Source organism: Tursiops truncatus, chromosome 8 (genome assembly GCF_011762595.2).
Source record: "Tursiops truncatus isolate mTurTru1 chromosome 8, mTurTru1.mat.Y, whole genome shotgun sequence".
NCBI classification, from domain to species: domain Eukaryota; kingdom Metazoa; phylum Chordata; class Mammalia; order Artiodactyla; family Delphinidae; genus Tursiops; species Tursiops truncatus.
In genome coordinates, this window is record NC_047041.1 from 53,059,715 (window position 1) to 53,073,576 (window position 13,862).

Sequence of the window (13,862 nt, forward strand, 5' to 3'; positions counted from 1 at the left end):
TGGACATCTTCTACTAGGCTTAAAGCAGAGAAGTCAAAGTTTTTCTTCACTCCAGTGCTCAAGAGTATATTTTTATGCCTTCAAACAATAAATCATCATATAGTGAGCATCTGTTCCCAGACAATCACTGGAGATAAAGGTTGGCTAAGATGCAGTTCCTGACCTTGATGTAGCTTACAGTCTAGTCTAGTAGGGGGTCTCTTTTTGTAATACATCAGGCAAAACTCTTCACCCTTCTCTGTGTATTGAACAATATAATTTTGGTAAGGAAAAACAAGAACATTATCATAGATATACCAAGACATAGAAGAGGAATATATTTAAAGAAAAATAAGTTATGAGAAATTTTCCTGTAGCCTCATGAGACAAGTTTTCTGTATATAAGCATCTAACAAACTTTAAAGAATAAGGATCAAGTGACCAAAGCCCATGAATGCATGACAGGATATGCTGCTGTTTGCCTGGGTAATCTTGGACAGATCACTTTAACTTCTCTGTATAAAGACTGGTCTACCGCAGTGATGTGACGATAACAAATGATTGCAAAAAACTTTTGAAACATAAAATTCTGTCATAACATCTGATCTTAAATGAAGCGTTTATAGGTAATGATTCTCTGTTTTTCAAAATTAGGTATCTGGACCTCCGTCAATTTGGATCTGTGCCACATGGAGGTTTTGGGATGGGATTTGAACGCTATCTGCAGTGCATCTTGGGAATTGACAATATCAAAGATGTTATCCCTTTTCCAAGATTTACTCATTCGTGTCTTTTGTAGCTGAAGACTGCTTAAGGAAAACCACCCTGTGCCAGAGGTACTGCACATGAATATACATACAGGAGAATGCATGTTTGAACTGTTGAAATGCAGAAGTTTTCAATATGTAATTGTCATGCCAGAAGATACATGAAAGATACATGTGATCATGATTTTCATTGCAAGTTGAAGGCATTTCATGGAAAGATGAACTCCATCAAGAAGAGGTACTTATAGCAGATAGAATCTCAAAGCTATTGTGTCAATTAAGAAAAAAATGAAGAAATTGAACTAGATGATCTCAAAGGTCCTTTCAAACTCTAGGACAGGATGAAATTGTGTATTTTAGTTTTTCAAGATTTTTTTTTTGATGTGGACCATTTTTTTAAAGTCTTTATTGAATTTGTTACAATATTGCTTCAGTTCTATGCTTTGACCGCAAGCCATGTGGGATCCCAGCTCCCCAACCGGGGATCGAACCCACACCCCGTGCACTGGAAGGCAAAGTCTCAACCACTGGACTGCCAGGAAGTTCCAAAATTGTGTATTTTACTTTGTCTTTAATCGGTAGACCACTGCCCTCTGTGACCTTTGAGAAGCAACTACTAGCTAAAAATAAAATGTTGTTGGATCTTTTCTCCCTTCCCATTTAACCTATGATAAATTCCCATCTTATTCTCATTGCTTTACTAAACATTACAGAAGAAAATATTCCTTTTTCGGGTCTTGAATTAAGAAAATTGCTATTGTGAATTGAAATCTTTTTTCATCAGTCTACATGAAAAATCACATTTAATAACTGTTGATCCTAAATTATAAAAGCTAACAAGATGTATTATTTAAACTAATCACTGTTGTGTTGCAGTTAGTTCATGTTAGATATTTATAACGTCTCTGATAATAAAATAGATTTTCGATACCTATGAAAGAAAAAAACAGGTTTTTAAATTCCATTTGGCCTTTTCCCAGTGAAATTTGGAAGAAAGGTATTTTCCATCCAAGATGAGTATATATAGCTAAACGTAAAGGGAGGATAATTCTGGAGTCAAAAAGTAACAGGGCATATTAGAGTGAGAAGATCACTGATTTGGGACTTCGTGACCTGACGGTTCTAGCAGTCACAAGTATGAGTTTGGATAAGCTACTTACTCTGTATGAGCTCATGCATCATTTTCCTCACAGACTTGATATAGTAATTACATGGAAGTGTGTGTGCGTGTGTGTGTGTGTGTATGTGTTTAAAACTGTGAAATGCTACACAAGTTTTTTTTAACTCTACTTTTAGTCTTCGTTGAGATGCAGATATATGGGCTTATGGCAAATGGTGAACTCAGTAGGATTCATATGTATCAAATAATTATAAAAAGGCATGCATGCCTGAATCATCAATTTTCTAAGTCTCATTAGATGACTTATCTTAGGTCACTTCCTAATGAGTTTCTATATGCACTTTATTTTAACCTAACTCAAAATCAAACAACTGGAAAGAACTGCAGAACCTAGAGTTGGAAGTCATAGGAGACGCTGAGAGGTTGTCAAGGTTGAACTTCTATCTAAAGCAGAGGGATTCTATGTACCTTGGCAGCCTCTTGGCAAAGAGCCCAGTACCCCACAGAATAGCTCATTGCATTTCTGAAGCTCTCTAATTGGTAGCTTCTGCTGAGCTAAAATCTGCTTCCCTGGAACTTTAATCCTTGGGCTTAGATACCAAGTTTAGGACAGGATAAAAGGAAAAATTAAAGCTTCCATAAGGCTTGCCTCAACCACGGGTTAGAGAGATAAATTCATTTGTTTACTCAACAGATATTACCTGAGCTTATTCTACATGCCACAGACTGTGCTAGGTGCTACATAAACAGTAGTGAACTGACCCTTGCCTTCATGGATTTACAGTCTATTAGGGAAGATATACCAATGATAAGCAAACAAATGTATTATTTCAAAATATGGTATGTGCTATAAAATTTTATGAAGAACAAGGCAATCATAGATTAGCTTGCTAGAGGGGGCATCCCTGAAAAGGTGATATTTAACCTTAGACCTGGAAGATAAAATAGAGAAACCATTTTTTTTCTTCTTCTTCTGTAGAACATGTTACTTATGTTTACTAGGTTCTGCTTAAGAATATAAACAATGAAATATATATATGTAACTTATTTTTTAAATTCCGTTAAAGTATAGTTTAAAAAATCACACACAGAGATAAATCTTATTTATTTGAAAACATTTTCTTATATGAATTATTTACCCATTTGTGCTGGGTACCTAAGTTTCCCACCCCAAAAATTAGTGAAGAAGTAATTCTTTAAGAAGTGTGGCACTATCAGCTCTCCCTTTCCCTGAAGTCGCTAAATAATAAAATATACCGTATTTTATAAGATTTCAGGTTCATTGTAATCAAGACCCCTGTGGTACAGGGAGATCAACTCGGTGCTTTGTAACCACCTAGAGGGATAAGGAGGGTGGGAGGGAGGGAGACGCAAGAGGGAGGCGATATGGGGATGTATGTATATGTATAGCTGATTCACTTTGTTGTGAAGCAGAAACTAACACACGATTGTAAGGCAGTTATACTCCAATAAAGATGTTAAACAAAACAAAACAAAACACAACCCTGTGGTAGTGTTTGGGAAACAATTGTTTGGATAAAATAGGTCAAGCACTCAGATTCTGTTCCTCTTCTTACGTTTGTCTTGTAGTCCCTCTTACCTGTCCATGGCACTGCGCTTGCCACGCACATCTATTAGAAATCAGTGAAGGCTGTCTCTGTCGTAGCAGGTTGAGTATGTGGCTGTGGCTACACACATGGGCCTGAGAACACATGGGCAGACACTGTCAGCAGCGACTTTGGGGGAACGATCACCTCCAGCCACAAAACACACAACCGAGCCTATGCTCCCCTAGGGTTAGAGAAACCATTTGTGACATCAGTTAATTTGATTTGGCTTTTAAGTCTTGATACTGTATTTTGTGGAGTAAGAATCACAAACATTCACAGGCCCAAAACCTGGATGCACTAATAGTTTCCAAGGCTATTAGGGATCATGCCTGCAGTGATTTTTGAGGAGCCAGTCAGAATTGTGATGTTAACATGATGGCTGGGCATCAAAAATAACAGTGATAGAAAGAATACTGAATGAGAGAAGCCCCAGGTTCTGGTCCCAGTGCCACCATTGGCTTAACTGTGGAGCATTAGGCAAGTAAGATCATCCTTGTGGCCTCCAGTTACTTCATCTGCAGAGCTATCGCTTTGAAGTAGATGAACTCTAAGGATCCTTCTATCTCTTAATCTTCTAGGAATTTGTGATGGACATAGTCACTAATAATAATTGATTTAAAGTGTGACCTTTAGATTTTATTTTAGTACATACTAGGTCTCTGAAAACTTACAATGAGGTCAATCGCTGAAAGTTTAACAATAGACTTAAGTGTGTTCAATGTGTGTGTATGTGAGGTGGAAAAGGCTCCTTCTCAAGGAGTCAAACATACATTCTTCCTTATCTGAGTCTCCAGCAGTGTATTTCCGAACCTTCATACTTATTTGTTCATTCTTTTCTTTCACAGTTGATCACATAATGAGTATCTGGTTGAAGCCAGACACTTGCCACTTCAAACGGCCTAGTCATTTACACCTTTGGCTCAATACTTACATTTTACCAATAAGTAAACAAAAAACAAGCACTAATGTCAGACAAGGATGATGAAAATGCCAAAACTAAACCATTGCTTGCAGGCAGCATCAACAGAAGAAAACCTTTTAAATGTTGGCTTGTCAGCTGATATATGAATATCCAGATTCTACATAGAAACAGCGTTGTATAATTCTATGTATAATGAACAAAAATGTGGATTTAATAGTTAAGGATGGTCTGTTCTATAATACCATAGGGCTTAATTTGTGAGTTAAAAGGGGATTTGAGGGTATTAATTTTCACTTGAGTAACCAGTTTCCAATGAGGGAAAAATCAGATTCTGCTTTCCCAAGGTTTCCAAACATTACCTCAAAATAGTAACCCAAGTAAGAGTGTATTCTAAAACTTAGAAATGTTTTTTTCCATCATTAGTTCCCATTCTCATTTCAAATTTTGAAGAAGGTGGAGAAAAATAGTTACTTTCCATCTGGCTGTCCGCTTGCCTGCGTAAGTTGTGCTGTCGTGGGTTTGTGGGGTTTTTTTGACAGGGGGGTTGGGGGGGGATTAGGAGGGTCTGACAAGAACTTAATTGTGTGAGTGATCCATTCCAGATCTAGACATAGCTCTCCTACCCTCTGACCCAGCCCAGAGACTCTTAACTCTCACAGAACGGCAAAGGAATGGTTTGACCTTTTGTCCCTCCCAAACAGAATCTGCTAGAAGCACCCCTCTACAGTGTTATACATTCATATTCTCTATAAATTGAATCTAGACATTTCACGCAGGACTGAACAGGCATTGAAGATGCAACTGGTGAGATGGATTAACTCTACCCTTCTTTAAACCTCTTCAGGTAATTATAGATGAGAGATGCTTACTTGGATTGTTATTTTATTCATATATTTATTTGAGTAAGTGGTGAGGCAAGAACATAAAAATGCAGAGTTGAAAGACAGATTGGCCTGGATTGAATTGATAAGAAATGTCTGGGGCGTTTTGGCTTCTGATCAATATTTGTATTCAGTCTGCAATCTAAAGTATGTATAATAAAAAGAAAACAGGTGGGAGTAATATCTGACAGTAGTTCTTCCCAGCTTCAATTCCAATGAAAAGATGGCAAAAGCATTAAGGAAAGAGTGGAAAGCCACCTTAATCACCCTACACCAAAATACTTCAGTAGGATTTCTATAAGACAGGTCTTATTAGATCATGGTTAGCACCCCTCCAGAAACTTAGACATTCCACCATTGTCAGGAGCCCTGGATTGCCCCTTGGATCAGCTAACACTCCAGCTGGCTCTTGTGCAGTTTGCTTTGGAATCCAGTGGATTTACAGCCATTATTAGTACACTGTGTGGTAGTTTCTGGGGGACCTTTGTAAAGAAATCAGGAGTTGAGATGGTTCGTAAGCTGCCATTCAGGCAGCTAATCACTGAATTAACATAGTTTATGACTTTTCAATATCCTTCTGCTACATCTTTACTGTTCATAATTGTTATTAATAATATGACTATCATTTGGACATTGCTTTACAGTTTACAGTATTTTTTAACATGTCCACAATATATTGTGGACCTTGTTCCTTTGTAGCTTACTGTGCCTGAAATTTGTTTGGTTAAATTAGTTTATTTGTTATGGAGATTGGTTATTAGGAATTCCTAATAATGAGGGGGAGTAAGACTACAAATAAAGTTCACCACTCTCAGCCTCCAGAGAAACTGAAAGCACTGAACTTCTTACAGTAATCAAAGAATCTTGCCTTTTAAGCCCCAGTGCAAAACACACTTTGGCCTCTGATTTCCTTGTTCTGTACAGGGAGAAGAAATTTAAGAATGTGATGGAAAATGATGGTTGAGCCCAAATACATTCTAGTAAAGAGAAACATTGAAAATGGAATACAGAGTCCCAGACCCAGCAGTGTACTTAAGCTCACTGTGCAGTTTTTTAAATGAGTCTGTGTTCACATTTGTCCTACTTTCCTCTTAGGATCATCCTAGAATATACATAGAAAGGTAGATGAAAGAACTTTGATAGGAATTATTAATAGCCTTCCCAAAGTGATTTCAAGATGATACTCTGAAAATAGAAACTTGGTGGGCCCGTGCAGCAAAGGTTTTTTTCGTGCTACAAATACACATGTACACAGAACTGTATTTTGCAGAACCTGGCTTCTGCCACATGCAGAACCTTCTCTGCACACTGGCTCAACAAGAACTGCTGGTTTGCTGTTTTCCAATGATCCTAGATTTGAAAAATCTCTTAGAGATCATATCCCTTCCCCTGTATATGATGTATAAATTACCCTCCTCTGTATTTTTCCCAGTTCCTACTAATTTACCCACTGAACCTTCAGTGAATTAAGAACTGTCTGTCTTAAGAGGTAACTTTTTTTTAATACTTGGAGAACTCTGATTGTGACCTGATAGTAACAGAACCGGCCTCTCCATGGCATGCAAATATAATAAATTAGAAACAGCCACACACTTTCTTCTCCAGAATAGAATTTCTGTAGCTGCTCACTTGGGACAGTCTGTCCTTCCCTGAAGAGCTGCACCCCACTAGGGTGTTCGCCAGGCAGAGTATCCTTAAGGTGGGCCTTTCTCTTAGTAGAGTAATGCTTCTTTTCACTGTCCACTCAGCTGCTACCCAAGTACCCTGTGATACCAGTCTTGACGTTAGAAGAGCGTAAAGTCTCCAGTGCCTCCTCCCTGTCTGTCTTACAGCCTATAGTAATTGTTCCTCCTCCTGTATCTGTAATACTGCTGAAAGATCTCAGAGTTTCAGAACGTTCAGGGCAGTACCAACCCCCTTTATTTGGGGATTGCAGAAATGGACTTGGGTCATATATAGATTTGTTGTTGAAGAACAGTAAGTTCCTTTACTGAAGATTTCTACTGATACTACATTTTCTTTGCATTGCCCCAAAAGGCAGAAACGGATTCCTTATACAGTTAGGATACGGCTGGCCAACGATCTCTTTAAATGTAATTTCCATCTTCTGCCTTCTGTGTTACAGGTTTTTGCATCAGGAAACTGTCGGGTCAGATTCCTGCCAGAAAATGTGCTGGATGTTTCGCGTCTTGGAAGGGGTATTAGACGTAGAGGGAGAAGACTCTGGTTTATGTCTGACGCTCTACTTACCAGCTGTGGAACCTTGAGCAAGTTATTTTATCTCTGAGTTTGTATACTTATCTGCAAAATGAGGATAATATTTAACTTACAGAGTGTTGTGAGAAATGGCGAAGACTGTGTGAAAGGGTTTCATAAGTTGACAACACTACACAAATGTAAGGTCTCCTAAGGGAATCCTTTTCAAAACTCAAAAAAAAAAATCTGTATGAAGTAAGATATTTATTACATGTTGAATGAAATATTTTATAGCCATAAAAATTATAAGAGAAAATGTGTTGAAAATTTTTTAAGTTGTACTTTGCAGTTACAACAGTGTAAAAGCTGTGCACGTGGACTAGAAGCATATGGGAAAAAATGGAATCAGCTGTTTCAGGACAGTGGAATTGAGCGACTTTTCTTTAAAAATCTCTGGCCTATTCAGTTCAGTTCAGTAGACGCACTGTGCCAGGTTAAGTGCTCGATTCTGTGAACACAGAGAAAAATAGGATATGCTCCCACGTCTCAGGGACTCCCATTTTGTATAATCTTTGTTAAAGTTTATTATGCATAAGAATCACCTGGGGAGCTTATTAAAAGTTCAGATTATCCTGATACCACCCTAGAAAGTCTGTTCCACCCTAAAAGGTCTAGGATGTAACCGCACACAGTTAGCATTCTTCAGACAGTCACCCTGAGTGATTCTAATATAGGTGGTTTAACTTCACACTGTGAGAAACCTTCAGTGAGGTTTTAATGTTTTTACTGTAAAAAGTAATAATTAGATCTGCTCATTGAAGAATTTGATTGTTCTGTCTGGACCTTTTTTTTCATATATATATTTTTTAAAATTTTATTTTTTTGGCCGCATTGGGTCTTCTTTGCAGCGCAATGGCTTTCTCTAATTGCAGTGAGGAGGGGCTACTCTTCGTTGCAGTGTGTGGGCTTCTCATTGCGGTGGCTTCTCTTGTTGTGGATCCCGGGCTCTAGGCGCGCGGGCTTCAGTAGTTGTGGCACGTGGGCCCTAGAGCGCGCGGGCTTCAGTAGTTGCGGCACATGGGCTCTCAGGTGCATGGGCTTCAGTAGTTGTGGCACACAGGCTTAGTAGCCGTGGCGCATGGGCTTAGTTGCTCTGCGGCATGTGGGCTCTTCCCGGACCAGGAACCCATGTCCCCTGCATTGGCAGGCGGGTTCTTAACCACTGTGCCACCAGGGAAGTCCCCTGTGTGGACCTTTGAGCTGGCTTCTGTGCCTCTATATCAAGGATGGGAAAGCCAGCCTGCAGAGTGGTGTTGCTCTGGAACTCATGTGGCATAGATCCTGCCACATCTCTCGACCTTTATCTCTGCCTCACTTCCTTTCTCTTCCACTACCTCTCCCATGTTTTTTCTCTGTGCATGTTTTTCTCTCCCACTCTGATTCCTCCTATGCCTGCAATACAGCAACATCCAGGTGCTTCCCCTTCCTTTCTCCACCCCTTCCCCCAACCAGATATGTCAACTTTATTGAAAAGAAACCCAACCTACTTCTAGTTTACTAACTTGTGCAGGAAGGCTCTTGTATCTAGTTAATGTTTCTCAGAAAACTTAGGAGTGGGCTATTCATGGATCAACAACCACAAAGATACCATATGTGGACCTTTTGTGTCTTTATTTTGACTGTCATTTCACTCTTGATTAACTTTTTTCTAGTGGGTTAGCAGCCTTCAACAGAGTCCTGTCCTCATCAGGCTGGAGTGTGCCCTGCATCCTGACAGAGCACTGCTTGTCTCCACATGCCTATGAACGGACTTGGGTGGCTTTCTCAGGCTACACACCTGTCACCTCTTAGTCACCTAGAATCAAAATATTAACAGCTCTGATCACACTGTCTGAGGCCATGAGGCTTTATTTCAAGAATGGTGACACTCCAAAATGCAGCTAGGATTTCTACCTTTTCATGTGTTTATATTACTAGTGTTAGTGTTTATATGACTTGCACCTCTAGATACCAAGGGTTGGTCAGTGGCTTCCAGACTCCCTCCCTCCGTTATACTCCCTCAGAACCATATGAAAATACTGGTCCTCTTATGTTGTCATTTGTCTTCTCTGCCAGAACGTGAGCTCCATGAGAACAGGAGAGTGTATTTATCTTTGTATGTCCAGTGCCTTGGAGAGTATCTGGAACATAGAGGGTACTCATTAAATAACTCTTGAATGAATTAGGTATCAAAAATTAGGTGTCAAAAAAAAGTAAATGTACCCATCAGACAAAAGGGAGATATTCCTTAAAAAATAATTCCCAAACGGACTTTCCCCCCTCTATGTCTCTAAAATATATCATAAATTGAATTTTTAAATTAGCCTTTTCAGCCTAAACCCAAGTCTGAAGCCACTGCCTGAACATAGAACAGAAAGTCAGGGATCAGAAGAAACTATGAGTTCAACTAGTAATTTGTATTTGTAATCTGTTACTGAAGGTGAGTTTCTAGGGCAACTCTCCAGCACTGCTGGAGTACAGTGACTTAGTAGGCTTGTCAAGAACCTCTCCATGCTGTTCATCATTACATAACCAGCGCCTAGCCAAGTGCCTTGCACATAGTAGGTACTGAGTAAATATTTGTTGAATGAATTATTTGATTGGTGGAGGAAATTCAGAAGCAAGTCCTAAGACGAATTTAGTTGGAGTCGCTCATATTTTTAGTTAGTGTTTTTTTCCACCTTGCTCTCTAAATCTAGATAAGTTTCTTGCCTCAAAATTGAAGGAGCTACTGCTTACATCATCTAATTCAGCAAACGTTAATTGATGCCTACTCTGTGCCTCTCTGTGTGAGGCACCCAAAGACAAGGAAAACCCTTACTGTTTGTCCCCATATAGGGGGGACAAACTGATAATTTTGTTGGGCTGATGATTTCTCTGTGCTCTCACAATCCTTTGAACATACCTCTATTATAACATTGCCCACATACTACTATAGACATCTGCTTATCTATTTCTCTCCCCATAAAGACCCTGAACTTCTTAAAACCCTGGTCTTACTCACCTCAGTATTCCTATGCTGAACTTGTCATAGTAGGTTCTCAGAAAATCTTTATTGAGAACTGAATAACATGGACTTCCATGGTGGTGCAGTGGTTGGGAATCTGCCTGCCAATGGTCGAGCCATGGTCTGGAAGGATCCCACATGCTGCGGAGCAACTAGGCCCATGCGGCACAACTGCTGAGCCTGCGCTCTGGAGCCCGCGAGCCACAACTGCTGAGGCCCATGCACCTGGAACCCGTGCTCCGCGACAGGAGAGGCCACCACAATGGGAGGCCCGCGCACCACAGCAAAGAGTGGCCCCTGCTCGCCACAACTGGAGGGGACCCTCGTGCAGCAACGAAGACCCAATGCAGCCAAAAAAACGAACCAAAAAAACCACAACTTTGTAAATCAACTATATTTCAATAAAAATTATTTAAAACTTAAAAAAAACTGAATAACAAGTACATAAATAATAATTCCCAAGTAATATATATAGGAATATAAACATTTTGTACTTGAATAGAAATACATGCCTAAGTGTTTTCTGAGTTTCAAATGATAGATACTGGGTATGTCCTGCAAGAAACAAGATTGGTGTTCATGTCTCTATTAAACACCTTTCAAGGTATCTAGTTAGTTATCGAACCCATCTTTCCTCTGAGAATTCCCCCACCCCTATCCTAGCCAGTAAAACCCCAGGAGACATATTGGGGACATGAGCTTCCCTTGCTGGTAGTACTGGGATGGATACCTCACCCCAAATGGACCAGTCTCATTTTCTCTTAGAAAATTGGGGTTGAGAACGCTAGACAGCCTGGACTAGTTGCTTGAACCAGGAACATGTAAACTTAGGAGCTCTAAGACAAACATGTACCTTAAGAGACAGAGAAAGTCTGCAGAAAGAAAGAACTGAAGGCAAAATGCTCAGAGATGAAAAACCATATGGCCTCTGAGAGAGACAGACACACAGACTGGCTGCCTAGTTCTTGCTATATTTATTCCTTGGTTGCTGCCCTTCCTGAGGCCACATTCAACTATTTCTTGGGTTCCATGGGATATGCCTCTTTTTAAAACAAAACAAAAAAAAACAGTAAATTCCCTATTGGGGCTTAAGCAAATTTTAAATGGGTATCTGCTTTTACAACTAAAAGACATTAGTACACTGTCTGACTTACGGAAAGAATTCTCCTTACTCTTTAAGCCTCATTACCTTTTCGTCACACATACTATTCTAGAATATTTGTTGATCAAGAAATTATTTAGTAGAGGAATTCCTGGTAAATAAGATGCAGGAGGGTAAGTGATGACTTCTTTGCTTTTCAAGTTTCTTGATACTCTAAGTCACAAAAACAAATGAATGGAGACTTATTTACAGAGGGGATTGGATACACATCAGACCTTTCTTTGAACTACAAAACTGGATTAAAGAGGTTTTGAAGAACCAACACATTTGGCAGCTTCCCAAGACATCTATTTTTGAAGATTCTGCTTTCCAGAACTGTTTAAGGATGGCTTTTGTCACGGGCCTTAGCTGTGTTTCAGACTAGCCAAAACTGAAAAGTGGGAAGAGACTAAATCAGAAAGTGTGTGTGCCTAGAGCAGCCCAAACCCTGCTGCTGGGCTGGCATAAACACTCATGGCCAGATCTCAAAGTAAGATAAAGACTTTGTTCTTCAGAAACAGCTCCAAATATGAAGTTATAATGATGTCTGCCAACATGTTTCTAATGACTCTAGGAAAAGAAAACAACAACAAGTAAGTTTCCAGCTCTTTTCTCAGTGGACACTGGACCTTGGAGAAGCTTGCATGTAATTTGACTGCAGCTACTTTCTGTTTTTAGTTAATTATGTTAAATGTGCCTCATAACTTCCATTTCCAGTGGGGCTGTCATTTAGAAGGGTGCTGGGGGGAAGCTGTTTTAATTCTGGCTTTTGTTTCAGCCACTAAATGTAATGCCACATGATTGTTGACCCAACAGTAATCCAGTTAAAAAACAGGCTACAGAGTTACTGCATCACCAAAATTAACCCTGATTACATCAAATTATGTTGAAACAGACCACAGCTGTTTGCCCTGTTGAAGCAACCGTTTGAGAGCCCATCCAGAAGATACATCTGGGTGTCAGGAAGACACATTCTGGGTTTTATTTTTGTTTCTCAACATAAATGGAGGAGGGAAACACTCTGTTCTGCCCAGAGTGCTTGGTAGAGCTGAAAACCTTGTGATTCTCCAGAATTAAAAATCTTCATTCCAGAAGAGAAAAAACCTGAGATCTCCTGTTTCGGTTTTCTATAGGAAGAATGTAAGAAGGAAATCCAAATCTGTTGCGTATCACTCTTGTCAGCAAAAAGAAGTGGAACTGACTAAAGAGAAGGACAGTGGGATTTTTTGTGGAGGGCTGTATGCAGTGGTATGCTGGGCTGGCTCATACCAGCCTGTGAGAATGGATTGTTAAGTTATGGAAAAAATTTGCAAGCTGATTGCTAAAGAATAATGTTAAAATTAAATTATAATTAAAAGTGGAAAATAACAGGTATTGGAGACGAAGTGGACAGATTGGAACCCTCAAACATTGCTGGTGGGAATGTAAGATGATGTAACCACTGTGGGAAATAGTTAAAGAGTTCTGTAAAAAGTTAAACACAGAGTCACAGTATGATTCAGCAATTCAACTCCTAGTTATATAGCTAAGAGTATGATAACATAGGTTCACACAAAAACTTGTACATGAAGGTTCATAGCAAGATTATTCATAATAGTCAAAAAGTGGAAACAACTGAAATGTCTATCAACTGATGAATGGATAAATAAAATGTGGTACATGGATATAATGGAATATTATTCAGCCGTGAAGAGGAATGAACAAAAACTGATATACATCAGAACATGGATGAACCTTGAAAACATTATACAAAGTGAAAAGTCAGACCCAAAAGGCTATATAGTATATGATTCCGATTATATGAAATATCCAGAATTGGCAAATCCACAGAGACAGAAAGTAAATTAGTGGTTGCCAGGGGATGGGGTTGGGGGAATGAGGAGTGACCGCTAATGGACATGGAGTTTCTTTTGGGATGATGAAAATGTTTTGAATTAGCAGTGATATTTGCACAACTCGTGAATACACTAAAAACCACTGAGTTGTACACTTTAAAAGGGTGATGTTTATGGTATGTGAATGATACCTTAATTTAAAAATTAAGTCATATAAACGTACAATTAAGTAAGTTATATAAAAACAAAGGGAATAAACAAAACTCATCAGTTACTAATTATGTTAATACATTTTACTACTATCTTTGCTCTTGGCGTTACGTCTATTGTATCTTTTTGATGGAAATACTAAAGGTGTATTACTG

General features: G+C 39.2%; 1 protein-coding gene across 22 annotated transcripts in view; it reads left to right on the forward strand.

The window, feature by feature from the left end:
- The window catches only part of NARS2 (asparaginyl-tRNA synthetase 2, mitochondrial), a 142,542-nt gene extending 134,190 nt beyond the window's left edge, over nt 1-8,352 (forward strand). For 5 of the 22 annotated variants that reach the window (XM_073808363.1, XM_073808379.1, XM_073808384.1 and 2 more), the window contains 2 exons: nt 634-5,242; nt 7,405-8,352. In XM_073808363.1, the coding sequence (XP_073664464.1) occupies nt 634-778 (145 nt within the window). In that variant the 3' untranslated portion in view covers nt 779-5,242; nt 7,405-8,352. Of the gene's footprint in view, nt 1-633; nt 5,243-7,404 lie in introns of those variants that run through there. The other 17 variants (XM_073808377.1, XM_073808380.1, XM_073808369.1 and 14 more) reach the window with 16 other exon arrangements.
- The last annotated feature ends 5,510 nt before the right edge of the window (nt 8,353-13,862 follow it).